Source organism: Hyposmocoma kahamanoa, unplaced genomic scaffold, assembly GCF_003589595.1.
Source record: "Hyposmocoma kahamanoa isolate Upper Pololo Valley unplaced genomic scaffold, ASM358959v1 76, whole genome shotgun sequence".
In the NCBI taxonomy this organism is placed as follows: Eukaryota; Metazoa; Arthropoda; class Insecta; order Lepidoptera; family Cosmopterigidae; genus Hyposmocoma; species Hyposmocoma kahamanoa.
In genome coordinates, this window is record NW_020653900.1 from 8,767,008 (window position 1) to 8,785,047 (window position 18,040).

An 18,040-nucleotide genomic window follows, 5' to 3' on the forward strand; every position below is an offset into this window, starting at 1 on the left:
AACCTATTGCAATAAAACGGCAATTTCATACTTTAACCCCTAATATTTATTAGTAAGTGTAAGTTTATTTAGGCACATTTACACATTAATATACTTATAATATATATGTATGATATAATGATAATTGATAAGAATGATGATAATCTTTGATATTTGATCGTGATATTGATAATATGATAAGGTGATAGACGGAGGTAATTAAAACGACTAACTCCGCTGAGTGCGTGATGTACACTAAAATTTATTATAAAGGAAGCATAATGTTTACGACCTAAATTAAGAACAGACATGTACGATTTATTCGTACAACCTACATTTATTTCTCTCATGAGTTTCGATGTAATTTGTGGTTGTCTGTGTGTGTGTCTATGGCGACCTCGATACAGGGTTTCCGGCGGCACAATACAGGGTGCGGGGCTATGTTAAGTGTGTTATTATTATTATTGAAAATGACTGAAGAGTAACTTTTTTACTTGTAATGTGATTTTTATTTATACAATCCATTTGTTTTTATTCATTGGCATACGTCTCCCACTCCGATTAGCTTTCCTCTACTTCAAAGATTGTCTGGAAGAAGTCGCTCTTCGCGATAAGACCGCCTTAGCCCACATTAGTTTTAAGTTGTTTATGTACTGTTCTTGTTTTTGTGTGTGTGTGTGCGATAAAGTGTATATCTATCCATCTATCTAAATCTATGGTGACCACTGAGATAAGGATAAGATAATCAACCAACCTATAAGTGGGGAACTGTTCCTTGGTGACGCCAGCTAAATCATCGCCCTCGTTATAATCGACGATGGTGTTTTCGCTATCGATTACTTCTTGCTTGTCCTCGCCTTCTTGCTTCACTTCACCGCCTTCTGCTTCTGTATCCTTCTTTTCAGCGTTATCCTATGATAATTGTTTACATGTTAAAAACAATAGGTGCAAATTTTGAGAAATTCTAATTTGAAAATATTATTGCAAAACCATGTATCGATTAAACCCACTGCTCTTCCTATATTTTTTGTTGCTTCATCTGTACCAAGCACAAGTCCAGTCCTGTATGGAGTACTGCTGTCACTTATGGGATGGCTATGCTAAATACGAACTGGCCACCTTGGATTCAATCGACTAGCGTGCCAAAAGGCTTATAGGTGATTCGGCATTAGTTGAGGCGAAGCTGCAGAGCTTTGAAACACCGCCGTAAAGTCGCCTGCTTATCGGTATTCTACAGGATATATCACGGAGAGTGTGCAATGGAATTGCATAATTTGATTCCGCCTTCCCCTTTCCATTATCGGCGGACTAGACGTGGGCTGGGATTCCACCCCTATGTTGTGGGTATTCTCAGACAAATTTTGGTGGTGGTAAGCGACACGCCTGTCCCTGACAGTTGCAGTGCCACTCAGAGCTTTAAATCACAAAGATCTGAGGGGCACCGCCACTGCGCCCGACACCCTGAGACATAATTAACAAGTCCCATGTGTCTGTAATTCCAATCACTGTGATAAGAGCAATGGCTAATTTTAAAAAAATTACCGAAGTGAATCTGATTTCATTCACTCCAAAGAAGTTTAGTACAAATATTGTTTTTTTTTAATGAAATGTAAGTGCGCCTTTGAGTCCATCTCACCCATAGAGTATATAACCAGAAATAGAGACGAAATGTCATTCAATTTGTTTGAAAACTATTCTGCCATATCATTACTGTGACAACTGCGCTCCGATTGGCTAGCTCGAGTTCGAAACAATTGACGGGTGTCGTCAATAGGTGTCGTCAACTGTTTCACTTCAAATCGACCAGTTAACTTGAGCTTTGCTATAATGGACGAAAATTGCAAAATTACATATTTAATATTTAGTTACCGATGAAATGTGATTCCGTTTGTCTTGTAATTAGATGTTATGCTGTTTTTCCCACACCACCGAATAGAACAACACGGCATTGTTAGAGATATTATCTTTATTACAATAAATACAGAATATTTTTTGGAATATATGGAGACATACACACAGGTCAGTGATGGGCCTGTCTATATTTCAGTGCAAACGAGGGTTGATATTTATAAGAGCTGTATCGCTAATGTGTTACCAGGAATATATAGCCCTTATTTCGTCTCTATTTCTGGTTATACAGGCTGTATATTTGAAAGTGAGACATATTCATACATGTCATAGTAAATCATGTTACAACTTAACATAGACTAAAATAAAATTAGGATATGGGATAGAACAAAAAATAAATCAACAAATGTGTTTTGAAGTGTAGATAGGAATAAACCGATTCCCTTTACGCTTAATTTCGAGTGCGACGGGAATGCTACCAAGCGAGCGCCGAGTGAGACAGCAACAATAACAATGATTTCACATTTACGTTTTAGGTTATGTTAATTGTTTTTTACTTGAACTATCATCGAAATGTTTTAGTAAGTAGTTATCATTTAATAAGAATTGAGGTTTTTGGCGTAGTTAAAAATGTGAAATCAAATTAATTACAATGATTGATTTTTTAGTTATTTACAGTTTATTTACACTTACGTGGTACGGAGCAAGTGTTCAAAATGTCCACCGTTTTCCACAATGCATAGCCTAGCATGGCATAGTAAATAATGTTTTAAATTGTACAACACAAACACATTTTGTCTCACAGTATAAAATGCTGAGATAATCCTCTCACGCAACGCAACAGTGTCGAAACACTGTTCACCTTCTCCGCGTAAACTCCGATTTGGGAACATTTCAATAGCTTGCCTCACACTATCACCACTTATTGCGTAAAGTCGCACCATCTCAGTCAATTCCACGTTAGAATAAATACCCATTTTGCGGCGATCGGGCGAGCGGAAGGACAAATAATTTACGTGTCTTCATTAGATCAAGGTCGCGCGTGGACTGAGCAATTTCGCGTATGCGCCCGCGTTCTCACCCCCGACCTGTGCTTTGCTTTTCGCCGCTGCGTCGAAGCAATAATAGTGATGTGCATAGATTTCGATAACTAATGTTGTGCTCAAGTAGTAGTCGATAAAAAAAAATTAAAAAATATTTTTTGTAAAGTTTAAGTTCATTAGTTTATTATTTCTTTGGGTTGAGAATCAGGAATATAACGCACTCTATAAATATGTCCCACTTTCAAATATACAGCCCGTATAGTCGATGATTTTACCTGATGGAAAGTGACGATGAGGTCGACGATCGAGCATGCGCGCCTAAATAATTCATATTCACTCTCCTCTGAAAAGGTCCAATTATAACGTTCAGGGAACAAGTCTGCAGGCAGAGAATTCCACTCCTTAGCCGTTCGCCATATAAATGTGGAAGCGTAACACTTCGTGCGAACGTTTGGAATATCCACAACATAGAGGTGGTACCCAAGCCTACATCTGGTGCCCCGATGATGGAAAGGGGAAGGTGGAATTAATTTTAAAAAGAAAATGAATATCACAACGAAAGTCAAAAGACTGAAATGGCGCTGGTGTGGAAACACGGTAGAATCAACAAAAGTGGTTAAAAGGTGTAACATTGGTATCCAAGAGATGGAAAGAGGTATAGAGGAAAACCAACAAGAAGGTGGGAAGACGATCTGCCCCGAGAATGGCGCCGGTCGGCACAAGACCGTTGCTTATCGAGAAATATGGAGGAGGCCTATGTCAGAAGACAACCCGATTAGAAACAGAACCGAAGGTGATGTTACAATTAAAATTTATTACTGTTAAAAGTAACCATTAGGTTAGACTTAGAATTAATTTAGAAGTAATCAGTGAATAAAGGAAATTTTTATTTATTTATTTATTATATCCATCCTGTATTTGAAAGGTATTTCTTAATACAGGCCTTAGTATCGTGTTTCGGTGGCAATTTTCCATCAAGTGGACTATTTGACAAATTTGTTTAACAAAGTTTTTAAAAAAAAACCGACGACAAAAATTCGTGGAATGACACCTATTTGCCATGTTTTATAAAATTGAAGTTTGCCACCCTTCGATGTGGAATATTTCCTTGAAATTTAAATGGGACCAATACTAAAGTACCCTCTTTACAAGAAGAATATCAATATTCATCAAAATCGGTCCATATACATACAAAGAAACTGTCGAATTGTCTTTTGAATTTTTGAAGTTGGTTAACAATGAGCAAAAATACCTCTTTCACTGCGGTCCAGGCAAACTTTCTAGTCGATAGATAGATACTATTATACGAAACTGACCTGGTTGTCGTCCTTTGGCTCTTGTTTAGTTTCATGGTCGTCACGACGGCGGCGGTGACGCTCGTCGCGCAGATACGACTGCTCCATGCTCAGGGTAGAGATCACCATCACTGGGACAATACAATACTTTGATTAAATCTAGCAGACAATCCTATTTGGTATTTCTCTGCAGCTTTGTGCTAGATTAACAAAACTTTGGGGGTACAAACCCAAACATACAGACTAAGGCTCATTTCGTGACGTAACGTAACGAAATTGTACATAGCATAATGAACTTTATGGTTTATTATAAATAGTGTAACGTACAACAAGATACGAACCAAGGTGTTCCGCGGAATTCTCCGCACGCTCGAGAATGCTCGTGCATTCCGCGGAACATTTTGGTTCGTATCATGTAGTTTGTACAGTAAGAGCACGTCAAGCTTGACACCTCGTAATTCGGACCGTTGTTATCGTAAGCGGCATAGAGTTGGACTTAAATCTTAAGTGTCAAGTGTGACGTGCTCTTGACTCTGAACGTTACGCAATTGACCATAAAGTTCATTATGTTATGTACAATAATGTTACAAAAATTCGCTACCATTCCGCTCCGCCGCAATATAAATTGAGCCTAATAGATCACTCTACACACTGATTACGATCTCGGTGGATCAGCAGTTTGCACTGTGGGCGCTGGATGAGGAGTGTTCGATACGCGGTAAGACCAATTTGGGGAAATGACCTTTTCTAAATTGGTCCTTGTCTGAGCGTTCTGGGTAGTGCCCTGAAGTTAATTCCATTCTTTCCATTCTGGTATAAGTGCCAGAATATAGTACAGGGAATATAAAAATAAGGAAAGTAATGTATATATTTTTAAGTCATGATGTTTGACCATCATGACATTCAATTATTTTTGTGATATTACGCTACTAGTTTGTAATAATTATTAATACTAAGATCGAACATTAAAAACAAAATCCTTCAGTTTGCTGGAATACGTTGGTTCGAATCCAGCCAGATAGAAGAAATTTTTTCTTAGTGTTCGATCTTTGTTTTAATTTTTTCCATTGTTTCGTTTCTATTTGAAAATGGTCCTGTGAATTTACCTTCTGGTTTGGGCTTGGTGATATCTTCTTGTTTGTCCTGTCTGTTCCTCAAATGCTCAGCAGAGAGTCTGTATGACAAAAAAAATAATCAGTTTAAGCTTACTTATTTACATTCACATTCGTTACACACACATACAATTACATTCGTATGTGTGTGTGTGTGTGTGTGTGTGTGTGCGTACGTGCGTGCGTGCGTGCGTGCGTGCGTGCGTGCGTACGTGCATGCGTGCGTGCGTGCGTGCGTGCGTGCGTGCGTACGTGCGTGCGTGCGTGTGCGTGCGCGGGTGCGTGTGTGTGTTGCAAACATGTCGCGACCGCTTTATCTTGCCGTGATTGACTGATTCGTGAATGATTGCACTTTTACATTGGCGATTAGATTTGTTGTGGTCATTGGGTTTATGTTAAAAGGATAAATTTATTCGATAATACGAACAAATACTAGTGATGACAGAGACTGAGTCTTTTAAGGCGTTTTATAACGACTAGACTCCATTTTACAGGACTCGACTCTAAAATTAAGACTGGGGATTCGAGTTTTTATTAATAAGACTCAGTCGTTTCAGTCATTCAGTTTCAGTCGTTATAGTAAAAGACTCAAAAGACTTAAACGTCTTGAAAGACTTAAATGACTCGAGTTGTTTGCAAAGGACTTATACCTATTTTATGTCTTATTAAACCTGAAGTTTATAAATAAAAATGACGTAAGTGGGATGTAGTAAATAGTCACGTTTATTTACTTATACAAAAATCGTAAAATAAATACCTTGTGGGTAGAAATAAAATCACGCCATACGCTACTTACTATACTAGACTTCCGAGGCTATGAGGCGCCAATTGTTTTAGTCGTTTTAGTCTTTTTAGTTGTTTTAGTCCTATAAGTCTTTTAAGCTTCCTAGGGTTAAAGACTTCGACTCGAATTAGTCTTCAGTTTTAGTCTCATGACTCATACCCTTGAGGGTTAAAAGACGAGACTAGTCGTGAGGCATTAAGAATTAATTAGTCGAGGTATTTTAAAAGGCTTTAAAAGACTAAGTCTCTTTGAAAAATGAGAGCAATGAAATTTTAATATCAGTGCTCTTTCTTTGTTGTACTGAATGCAAATATCTCATGGTGGAGAAAGAAAAAAAAGCAGTCTGCTTTTTTCCTTCAATACAATTCACTAGAAATTTTAATATAGTCAAAGCTAATTCAGCTCCTTAATCAATAAATCAATTTATTTGGCGTACCGATTGTGAATTTTTCTTAATTTTGGACATCCAGTAGTAACGGATATCCGTTTCTACTAAACCATGTCCATCTCTACTAAAATTGACAAATAATGTACAAACAAGTGAGAAAACTAAATAGAGACGAAGGAAACTCTTTGTGTATACGATTTGGTTTGTCACTTTTTTGAGATTAACATTTCACATGTTTGGATACATCTCTGGCGCAAACACATGGCCACGATATTGCTAGTGTGGTAACATTTTGTTGTTCCGTTGAATTTACTAATATAAAAATAAATATCACGGTATATCTGTAAAGATAATTAATAACTGCCTCCGTGGCGGAATGGCCGCCATGCCGGACTGCAACGCAGAGGTCCCAGGTTCGATTCCCGGGCCGGGAGAAATATTTGTATGTCCTACATTTGTTTATCTCGTGAGTTTGGGTGTAATTTGTGGTTGTCTATGTGAGTCCATGGCACCCGCGACACAAGGTTTCCCTAGTGCGGGAGTATGTTGAGTGTGTGCGTTATTATTAATTATCGTGTAATTGTTACTTCGAACCCTCAGTAAAATAAATAAATACCTATGCTCATCCAGCTCAATTCTAGTAGGCATCTCCTTATGGCAAGAGGTGCAAGATGGATGCAGGTACTTCTTCAGCTTGCGATGGCCGACTGTGGTGCGGTGCACAGCTCCGTCGGCGGCGTACATATCGCACATGGCGCAGTAGAAATCGCGCGCAGGCTGTTGGCCGCTCTTGCGTGTACGCTTCATTTCACGGATCTATGGATATTGTTTATTTATTAGCATGATGTTAACTAACTTTAGAATAACAATTGAACAAAAATTACAAGCATGCTACAATTTTAACTATAAGTTAACACTTAATTTTATACTCGAGCAATGAAAAGATAATAAATATAAATTAAACTACGCGACCATTTATTTCGAATATTAATCCATGAAATGTTGGTAACTAATGTTTGTACATTAGTTCAATAAAGCTGTTATGGAAATGTGAAACTTTAGCGCCCAATTACACGACGCGAAAGATTTCGCGCGGCGACCGCCCACTTAACACGATTTCACGTACGTTAATGGCGAATCTGAATTCTATTTACTAGGCAATAAGCTGAAGCTGCGTGGAAACCGTACGGACGCCGCGTAGACCAAAGACAAGCCAGACTCGCCCGCCGTGACACTCATTTAAGTTAAAACGTAAAAGCTAAACGAATAGAGTGTATTTTGCCATGACAGTTAGATGCACGCGGTCGTTACGCGGCGTGAGCGCGATGAAATTCGTGTCGAATAAACGCACCCTTACAAAATCAAGTATTTAACAAAGCACCAAGTAAAGTACAAATTTTTTTTCAATTCCAGACTTTAAATAATTTAACAATTCATTTGTAGTACGTAGTACAATACAATACTATACACAATACTAAATACAATATACAATTTTGCAACTTAAGTGGGAGCAGAGGAAAAATTCCTAATCTTCGATATGATTTTAGAGGGAAAATCCACTTTAAAGTTAAAAATAAAATATTGTACGAGTAACTACACGATATATCAAGCACAGACGTTAATCAGAAACACAAAACAATAAAGTTTCCACGATAGATAAAAATCACGAAAGGACCTCTACTTTTCACATTTTTTCGATTTATTCTCGAAATGCTACGGGTTTTAGGACAAAAATTAGATAATTAATGATATTTATGCATGATCGACTGTTGTCGTTACGGATTTTTTTTTAATCCCTTTAGTTTTAGAGTTATTCCGCTAAAACGAATTTGGCACTTACGACATTTTTAACGCGCAAACAATAACATCTCCTGTCGCATGTCATGGGAACTTCAAGCATATATTTGTTTCACAAATTAGTCACTATCGCTCCGTTGAGACGAGAGGACGTTGACAAAATTTGCGGCTGAACTGTTTAATCGTCATCGTCAATTATCAATATTGATGGCTAATTGTCGAAGGTAAGTTTGTGAATTACCTACCTATGTTGAACGGTAAAATAAAAAATATTATTTTCATGTGCATAAGCGCTTACTTACTTACGAATAAACTAAACTAACTAAACTTACGAATTTTTATTTCATCAGTAATAGGATTGAAAATTCACCTGTATAAGAGCGAAGGACGTGCAGACGATTTTAGGTCTTATTACGTGCACAATAACATTTAAATTAGTTTATTCCCGCTTTCGCGGGTCACACGATTGATATGACGTTACCATTTACATGTTTTACATTACATATTATAAATATATAATATTTGTAGAAATGACAGTATGATTTATACTTTATTCCAATCCGCAGATTTTTTTACGCCTAGGGACGAATATGCGGAAAATACCGGTAAACTTAGAGAAAATTTCGATCATGTACAAAGTTCTTTAATAGGTCGCATGATAGAAATTGAATTGTGGCCCTTATAATCTTCGTCGTAAAAAGTATGGCTTTAATGTTGGTGATATTGTTCGGCGAAAAACTTATTATCAGAGCGACTAAAAAAACTACCTCCTAAGCACACGAAACGTTGCATTAAAGATAAATTATCACCTTTAATATATGAATTTGTCCATATGCATGGGCCTGGGCTCTTGGCAAATTAAATATTTTAATTGAGAAATAATACTTGTTAAATTGTACTAAAATAAATTGTAGAACATATTTATCTTTCTCTTCCTTTTCTTCAATCTTTACATTGAACCTAGTCTATTTTAATATGCTAATAGGTTGACATTTTTGGCATGGCTTCTATCAATTTGTATTTTAATTGAAAACGACAACGAAATGAATTTTTTTCAGCCTTGTCGTTTGGCTTGCCTAGAAAAATTAAAAAAAACTAAAAAACTATAAAAAAAATGAAAATGCAGAAATTTGTCAGACATTTACATAGACATACACACATTCACACATTATACACATACACCTTCACACATATAGACACACAAATGCGCATACTCTACTATAGTCAATTTGTTTATAAGTCGCTTCATTTAAAAAATATTGTAATTAAAAACTAATGTCTAAATCTATGAATACAACGGAATTCAGTTATAATATGTTATCAATATGTATTTCAATTTGTTACAAACAATTTGTTTCAAAGAACAATTTCTTTGATAAACAATATTTTTAGTCACTTCGTTCTGGCATCAAATTAGTTTTTATATAACGAAAAAAAATAAATTGTAATCTGACAAACTTTGTAATTGGCTATGTAAGTAGATTATAGAGAATTGTAAATCAATTTTAAAAGCTGTAAAGTTTGCAAATAAATAAATTAATTTAAAACTTAGCAGTGTATTCAGTAATTTTCTTCAAATTGTACTTTAGAATTAGGGTTAGATATTTAAATAGGTAAGACGTTTATTTGAATAAAGAAGTGTAATAAAAATTTTAAGTAGTCGAATACGACTCTATGGCTTCAATGTTTATGGGTCGACGATAAGCGCGCGAAAATTACTTTTGATCGGTTTGCTCTGCGACGAACTGGTAGCGGGCGGCGAATGACAGGCGCGGGTAGCGGGGAGTGTGGGCGGAGCCAACGTCATAACTTTTTGGCATGAGGGCTCTTAAGAAATAAGTATGGATGATGTCTTGCTAAGATATTAAAACATCATTCAATAAAGCAAATTATTACAGAGTACGTTATATTGTTTTTAACGCGAAAATGTATTATACCAAATGTTAGTGCATAATGCATGCATTCCTAATATAAATGATCTTACCTGACCCAAGGCTCTCAAGCGATTTCTACGCGCCTTATTCTTTTGTGCTAGTATCTAAGGACATTACAACATCCAAGATGAAACCACGGGTAACTTTCACAATCATTATGTAATGTCAAAAGTTAAAAGAACCCATAGAAACAACAAAATCTACAGAATGTATGTTGGAATGTCTGATGAAATGTGATATGAATAAGAATTTCATTTACATAGCCATGTAGATAACTAATTTAAGTTCATTTCAGTTTAGAGAAAAATGGTATTAGACATACACATTACGTCTTATGTTATTATGCATAATTAGTGTAGGGTCATGGAAGAAATGCCAAACATTGAAAAGAATTCTGAATACTTCTAAATTATATATTTCCAAGATACTTCAGAAAAATGTAATTTTGAAAAAAAAATCAGACAATTACCCAACACTATGCATTTTATACTTCAGCCTGGTTTAAAATCCTAAAATGTGCATAGTGTTGTTAGAAGGAAATCATACTGAAATTACATTACTGAAAAGAACATTTGTTGCTGATTTAATATTACTAAGCATTAGTCATTATGATATAATCTCTAATAAATTGTCAATTTATTTATTAATGTCTTTAAGCTCTATTTGCTAATGATGACATTTTTTATAATGTAGTCTAATATCATCATTTATCACGGCTGTAGCAAAGCTGACCAAGCAAATATGGGAAGAAGTATAATCTCAAGTATAAAATTATTAACTAAATTCACAAACCTTGTGCACTAATTATAAGTATTTAAAGCTGCAACCACGCATTCAAAACCAATTTAGATACAAGCCGTTAAAAAAAATCCAGGTACATACCTTAAATTCCTGTCTCATTGTATCAGCAGTCAATGCATAGCTTTCTGCTGTCTTCTGCATCATAATTGCATGGGCACGGCCACTAAGGTGGTTTTCAAAAGATCGGCCATCCCACATGCTCTTGTTACAGATGTGGCATTTGAGTAAAGCAGGATTAATGTCATCATAACGGGTCTTTGGAGCTTCTTTCTTCTCCTCCTTTGCTACTTCTTTGGAGTCCTGGTCATTATCTTGTTTGGAGTCCTTTTTGTCATCTTGATCGCTGTGATAAACTTTATGGTCAGTTTTATGATTACAAATGGAAGGCGACTGGTTTCCTGTTACACAGGTCTGAGGGGTTATGTAAAAAAAAGAGCTATATAACCAAATAATTGAAGGAAAGTGCAAAAGTAAGAACAAGCAGGAAGATCATATAAAATGGAGAATGAATTAACTTGTGTAATTGGAAACCAGAAAAGTTATGAGGGATGATTGTCTCAGTGGTGAAACTTACTCCATGAATCTGGACTGAGGAAGTAGCAACAAACATTGCAAGAGGGATCCAACTGACACAAACATCATTGATTGAACGTAAAAATAATTCAGGACTTGTAGAGAGAGAAGGATCTGTCAATGTAGTTGTGTCTTCAAGTCCTGATTGTGCACAGACATTCATCTTGTCTGTGGTGAAGACATAAAACCAAGGTGTAAGTTTATTGTAAACAAAGGCATATTCTTGCTTCAACTTTGAGAACATTGTTTAAATAATTTCATACCCCTTAGAGAATAGAGGCTGAGGTTGTGCCAATTTGGCTAAAGTTCTGCAAGGCATTGAATGCAAGACTCACATGAAAGTGTCTTCCATGTATTGTGAAAAAAAAAACTAATGTAAAATCAGGTGTGGCTGCCACTGGCGACAGTAGAATGTCGGTGTTGCCACCGGAAGGAATCAGTCCAGGATCCTTACCTCTCCTTAACAGGTTTAGCCTTAGAATCGGCCTCCTTTTTCGGGGAACTCTTGTTTTGTTGCCTTTGCCCATCATTGGGCCTGAACGGCTTACGATTGTTGTTGATGCGCTCACCTGAGCGATTGTAATTTCCCGTACGCCGGAAATTTTGATTGCCCATCTAAAGGGAATTCATCAGAATACAGTGTTAGTATGAAAGCTCTGTGGCCTGAGGCCGAACGAAGAGATGCTGAAAACTAAGTTTGAGTACAGAAATGTGGCATCAACATTGTATCTTCTGTTTGGAGGTAGTGGCAACTTGCAGTTGGCAAGTGAAGAGTTTTGGCAGGTGTAATAGTACACAAGCCAAAAAAAACTTCTGTAAACTCACAAATAGAACATGCATGAAACATTTTACAGAATATTTCTGAAATAAACCACAATTGAATGTATGTCTTGGTATAATTGTAAAAAAAAGCTGTCATGAAGCAAAATTAAGACTCCCATTAAGTATTTTAGAGCATAATATCAATAAGTTATCAACACTAGGCTTGTTAATGAGATGCCGTTACTTTATGAAACCACTTTTTTGACTTGACTGCAGCACAGGTTACTGTCTGTTTCTGTAGAAAGTACTTACCCGATTAGGTCCAAAACCACCTCGGTCAAAGCGACCCATGTTGGGACCAAAGTCACGCCTTATGGGCATGTCGAGCAGGGAGGGCACGGGATTCTGGCGCGGCTGTAGCAAGTTGATTATGTTGCTAGCGAGCGCGAGCGTAGCCTCAGTAGAATTCCCAGCTAGCGGTAAGAGGTTAGGTAGAGCACTACCGGGCCCGCCCCCTTGCCACGGCGACACACCGCTGCGGCCGAAATTCTTCCCACGGTCGTTCCGCCCGAAATCCGACCGACGAGGATTATTCTGAGGTCTCCGGTTCGCCATATTGCTTATCGATCTGCACAAAGTTCAACGAACTCAAAATGCGAATTTGGCCGCTATACCTACGCGATCGAATCAACTTGGAACCGTTATTCAACGCCAGTATAATAATATGCGGAACTAAATGAATAAATGTCACGCATAAATAAAATCTTTACGGATATATATATATGTATACCTGACTACGTCGCTATGCCTTATATCGATTTTTCACCGGCCTTATTTAGTACAATAAAAATTATTTTACAGCAGATAATGCGACTACTACATGGTATTTTAATTACTTACCACACAAAGAAGCAAATGGAAGATCCTAGGATGTTAATTAACACGAAATATCACAAGAAAAACCGCTTAAAATCGGAGCGTCACTCAATAGTATCCAACTAACGATGACCGCGCGGACCGATTTGAACTGTCAAATGTCTGATACAAAATGGCGTCTAATAGATAATTTTTAGGGTTCAATTAGTTGTTTTAAAAAATCTCATGCCTTCAACACAGATTGCTTATGAGTCGATTCTTTTAGCTCGAGTTCAATTCTTTCCCGTACCAATACGATTCATTTTACTTGAGTCTGAGAGCAGGGATGCTGGCTTTATTTCAGAATTTATTTTTTTACAAACGAAATTAAAGCCATTTGAAAAATGTATACAGTATAATATACGTGTTCTATTTAGTTCAGTTGATATTAAAAAAAATAATTGGTATATATAAAGTACCTATTGAATACAGTGGTTTTCTTGTAAAATTTCAAGGTAAGTTTGTTTTTCTGTATGAAAATTTTTAGGAATCGTGTTTTCACACCGTATATCCTCAATTGTACGTACTATATATTTTTCCAAATTGATTGATTCAACACTTTTACTGTTATGCGGTATCAACTAAAGCCATTTGAGGTTGTATAGACTCTTAATAGTTACCCTACATCAACTTTCCTGCGACTACTGTATTATTAATTATATTTTATCAATTTCCTATGGTTATATGATTGCCTTGTTTGTAGTAGTAGATGGAGCCATTCGAATGTTGTTCCAGCGTTAACTGCAGTAAATTTATTATTATCATTAGATGGGAAGAAACTGTCTAAAATACACATAATATGGGTCGTCACCCACCCAGTCGCTTCGGTCAACTACTCGACTGCGGCCGCAAACTACCATCGTCAGACTTTATACCGGTTAGCTTGCCGAAGACATTGGTGCAAATGCGTCTTAAGTTGTTAAAATATATCAGTTTTTTAATTACATTATTGAATGTTAGAATTTGTCAATTATTGTTACACAATTTTTTGAGCTTATAATGCTGACACACTGACACACGAAGAAAAAAGCAATGGAAAATCCTTAAACCTTTATTACTATCAGAATCGGTGTCGCCAAAACTCACACTTACATAACGTCAAACACTATGAAATCTTTATAATTTAGTTGTAGTTACTAATTTAAGAAGTAACAAACATTCATTTGTTAGTTAATACTAATTTTAATTTGAACTACGCAGTTAGCATATCGTTGAAAATCAATACTTATAATTATTGCAAGTTACGACGCTTTAATTTTATAATTGTTTCATTCAATGTGCTGAAATGTTAATTACCTTCTCTGAAAAAAGTCGAATTTATTGCAGTGGTATGAGGTTTGCTTTCGTTTCTTATAAAAAGTTCAGTTTCGTACAAAAAGTTTATTATGACAAACAGAAAATGGAAAATTTATTAAAATAAAATATAATATGACTTAACACACAATGATTATGCAACAGGACCATGGATAATACACAGGCGTGACTATCATTTTTGTACTCCTAAGTAGCAATATCGATTTTTAAAGTTTTGCTCGAGATAATTGACATGATCAAAACGTACAAAGCGAAAATGGCGGACTGAGCTGAAGTACGTGGAACTCCACGTATTGTTGGCACGTGTGGCACGTCCACTAAGCACTTCTATAAACAACAAATATATTGTTCTGTGGTCCCACTGGCTGAAATTGTTGAATTGTCACATACGTGACGTGGAATTTGGAAAAATAAATGTCGCATATTATATACATGAGGTATACGTCACATAACACAATTTATTTATAACAATTAGATTCGATTTTAAACGGTTTCTTTGTGCTATAACGAGAATACAGTTCTTCTATTTTCTTAATATTCATTGGCAATCATCGGATTTCGGAATTACGCATCTGTAATAATTTGAATTTTGAACAAAGTACTTTATTGTTGTTTTATTTCGATTTCCATGTGAACCATATAGAGCTGTAAAATTATTTCCTCTCCATTTTTAGTAACATTTACTCCATGTCAATAAGTAAGTTAACAAAAATACATATAAAGTAAATAAAGTATGCTCCTTTTATCTATATAACTAAAAATGAATATTTTCCTGTTATTAATCATTTAAATTCAGTCCGTATCTGAACGCATTTCTTCATCTGACATAGCTATGTTAACATGTTCGCCGTCGATGGAATAATCACTTTCCACGCTGCAAATGATCCAAGTAGACGCTGTAAATTATCTGTCGTGTCTGAGACTTTAGCAGCTTTACTCCCATTGTATAATAAATAAAAAATGTAATAGCAGCTCTATATACTTCCAAGTCGACTAAAAGCGCTCAAACTGTACCAAAGGCAAAGGGCAACTGAATCAAACCCTCAGACCACTAATACAAATAAAACCCAACTACAGCCGAAATACGAAGTTTGCCGAGAGACATTCAGAAAATAGAAGCACTATATATTTATTTTGGCTTGTCGAAGTTATTCATTGTAAAACATACGGAATTTCTGTCATGACTACATCACCACACTTGGCTACATTTACCTACTCTTTGATAAATCTGTCTAGCCGAGTGTGCTAAGGATGGGAGATGAGAGGATAGCTATAAATGGCTGCCAGCCATAGACAAATATACTCACAGAAAACCGTTGTTACATTAGAAAGACATTCGCTATCCGGTAATGCCTACCACAAATTACATTGATCTATCAATAAGTGGACGACGGGTCTAGTAGAAACGCCACATAAAAATGTATAATTATAAAAAAATTATAAAAAAACTAAAACATTTAATTTAAATTGAGACGTCTACTACTGCTTTATTTTGTTTTCAACAAATAGATTGTTTTATAGCTAATACTAACACTTAGTCAAAAATAATTTTAATTATCGCCGTACAGAGTATTAAAAAAACCGACCTCAAAGTCATTCACCCCTTGTTTGCCACTCTTAGAGGTGGAACATTTTCTTTACATTTAAATGGGACAACCACTGAGGTATGTACTACCTCTATCCAAGAAAAAAAAATCATCAGAATCCGCACACAAATAGTTATTGCGTAACATACACATATATAAAAAAAGAAAAAAAACATACAGTCTAATTGAGAACCTCCTCCTTTTTTTGAAGTCGGCTAAAAATAAGATTAATATCATTGGGATTCATTGACTTATGGGATTCTATAGTTTCGTTGTTCTAAATGTTTCAATAGCGTGTACGTTGACGTAACGGGTGTCTTACTATATTTTGCGCATGCAATGTGTGTCATAAGGACAGTTAGCTATTAGTTATTTGATTGTTGAATACTGGTCAATTTCAATTGTTCGAACCACAAGAGATAGAAACGTTTAAAACAAAGTAACTAATGAGTCGTTTTGATTTTAATCTTATTTTAAAATTATTTTCTTCCAAACGTTACCTAAGTGTCAAAAGTCCCGAACTAACATTTACTCGAATTGTTATGATGTGTAGTGTGTAAATATATTTTTAGGAGTATTACAAAACAAACCTACGCTAAGTAATTTTTTTCTTTGTGATAAACATCCAAAATTCTCTGAAAGCATAGAGGTTTTATTAAAAAATCGGTTTCGGGATTACGGATATTTAAGTTTACGTTTAGTTGGAATTAAAAAATTCTAAATATCATCACTAACAAACAGAGAGACACAGTAAAGGACTATCCACACACATCAGTGCTTGTTTGTATGTACTGCGGGCCCGTCCCGGCCCCGGTCCGGACACGGACATGTGTGAACGAATTCATACAAAATATAAGCAACGATATTTTTTGAGCCCCTGACGGAGCAAGGCCCGTCCACGTCCCGGGCATGGCCCGGATATGTCTATCCACATAGACCATTATTTTCACATTTATAATATTTATATGTATGTATTAATTTATATATAATTATTACTTCTTTATGTGAATTTGTACAAAATTCGACATTAAAATCTTCGAGGATGGAAATATTTTTTTTCCATCCTCTAAGAAAAAACTTAGGGTCGTATTCTAGAACTCTATTCAATGCTCAAGTCAGGATTGCACTGGCAACACAAGCACTGGAAATACGACACTAATGGCAGGGACTTGAGTATGATATCAAGTGCTTTAAACCATACTCAAATGAGTATGGTTTAAAGTGAGAGACTATGGAAACCAATCCACTGAAAGAACACTGAAAATCATACTCAACCTTGCCATTATGGTCGTATTTCCAGTGCTTGAAATCATACTCAAGTTTGCTCAAATCCTGACTTGAGCATTGAGTAGAGTCTACTCAATGCTCAAGTCAGGATTTGAGTACGGTTTAAAGCACTCGAAATCATACTCAAGTCCCTGCCATTAGGGTCGTATTTCCAGTGCTTGAAATCATACTCAGATCCTGACTTAAGCATTGAGTAGAGTTCTAGAATACGACCCGATTAAAATATATGTAATATTTTTTTTTTGCCTGGATACAAATTCTTTGAGTTATATCTTCATTTAATTAATGGGATCTTCAATATTTAAACATTTTCTATTGTATTTTTAACGTATTTATACTATACATAAATGAATTCATATTTATACTGATCACTAATACGCCTGCTCCATTACTCTTGAGTTCAAGTAATTTTCACTCGAAGCTAAATATGGTGCATTTTATTAAGTTTCCAATAAATTTAGCAGGCAAAATTAAGCAGAACTGCAATGACGTTACGATTTAAATTAAATGTTTTAGTTTCTTTAGACATACATTTTCGTTACAACGCCAACGTTAATATAAGGTTAACTTCAGAAAATTTTTTTTCGTAGTTTTTGTATTGAACCCGATGCCAACGTACGTA

The 18,040-nt window shown here is 35.8% G+C and overlaps 1 protein-coding gene across 3 annotated transcripts in view; it reads right to left on the reverse strand.

Annotated features, from left to right (window-relative positions):
* The window catches only part of LOC113232434 (zinc finger protein on ecdysone puffs), a 21,437-nt gene extending 8,100 nt beyond the window's left edge, over positions 1–13,337 (reverse strand). For all 3 annotated transcript variants that reach the window (XM_026467160.1, XM_026467159.1, XM_026467161.1), the window contains exons 1-8: positions 13,217–13,337; positions 12,629–12,944; positions 12,009–12,169; positions 11,063–11,324; positions 7,066–7,265; positions 5,272–5,339; positions 4,187–4,296; positions 734–891 (exon numbers count right to left, since the gene is read on the reverse strand). In XM_026467160.1, coding sequence (XP_026322945.1) covers positions 734–891; positions 4,187–4,296; positions 5,272–5,339; positions 7,066–7,265; positions 11,063–11,324; positions 12,009–12,169; positions 12,629–12,931 — 1,262 coding nt within the window. In that variant the 5' untranslated portion in view covers positions 12,932–12,944; positions 13,217–13,337. The remainder of the gene's footprint in view (positions 1–733; positions 892–4,186; positions 4,297–5,271; positions 5,340–7,065; positions 7,266–11,062; positions 11,325–12,008; positions 12,170–12,628; positions 12,945–13,216) is intronic.
* Positions 13,338–18,040: the final 4,703 nt, after the last annotated feature.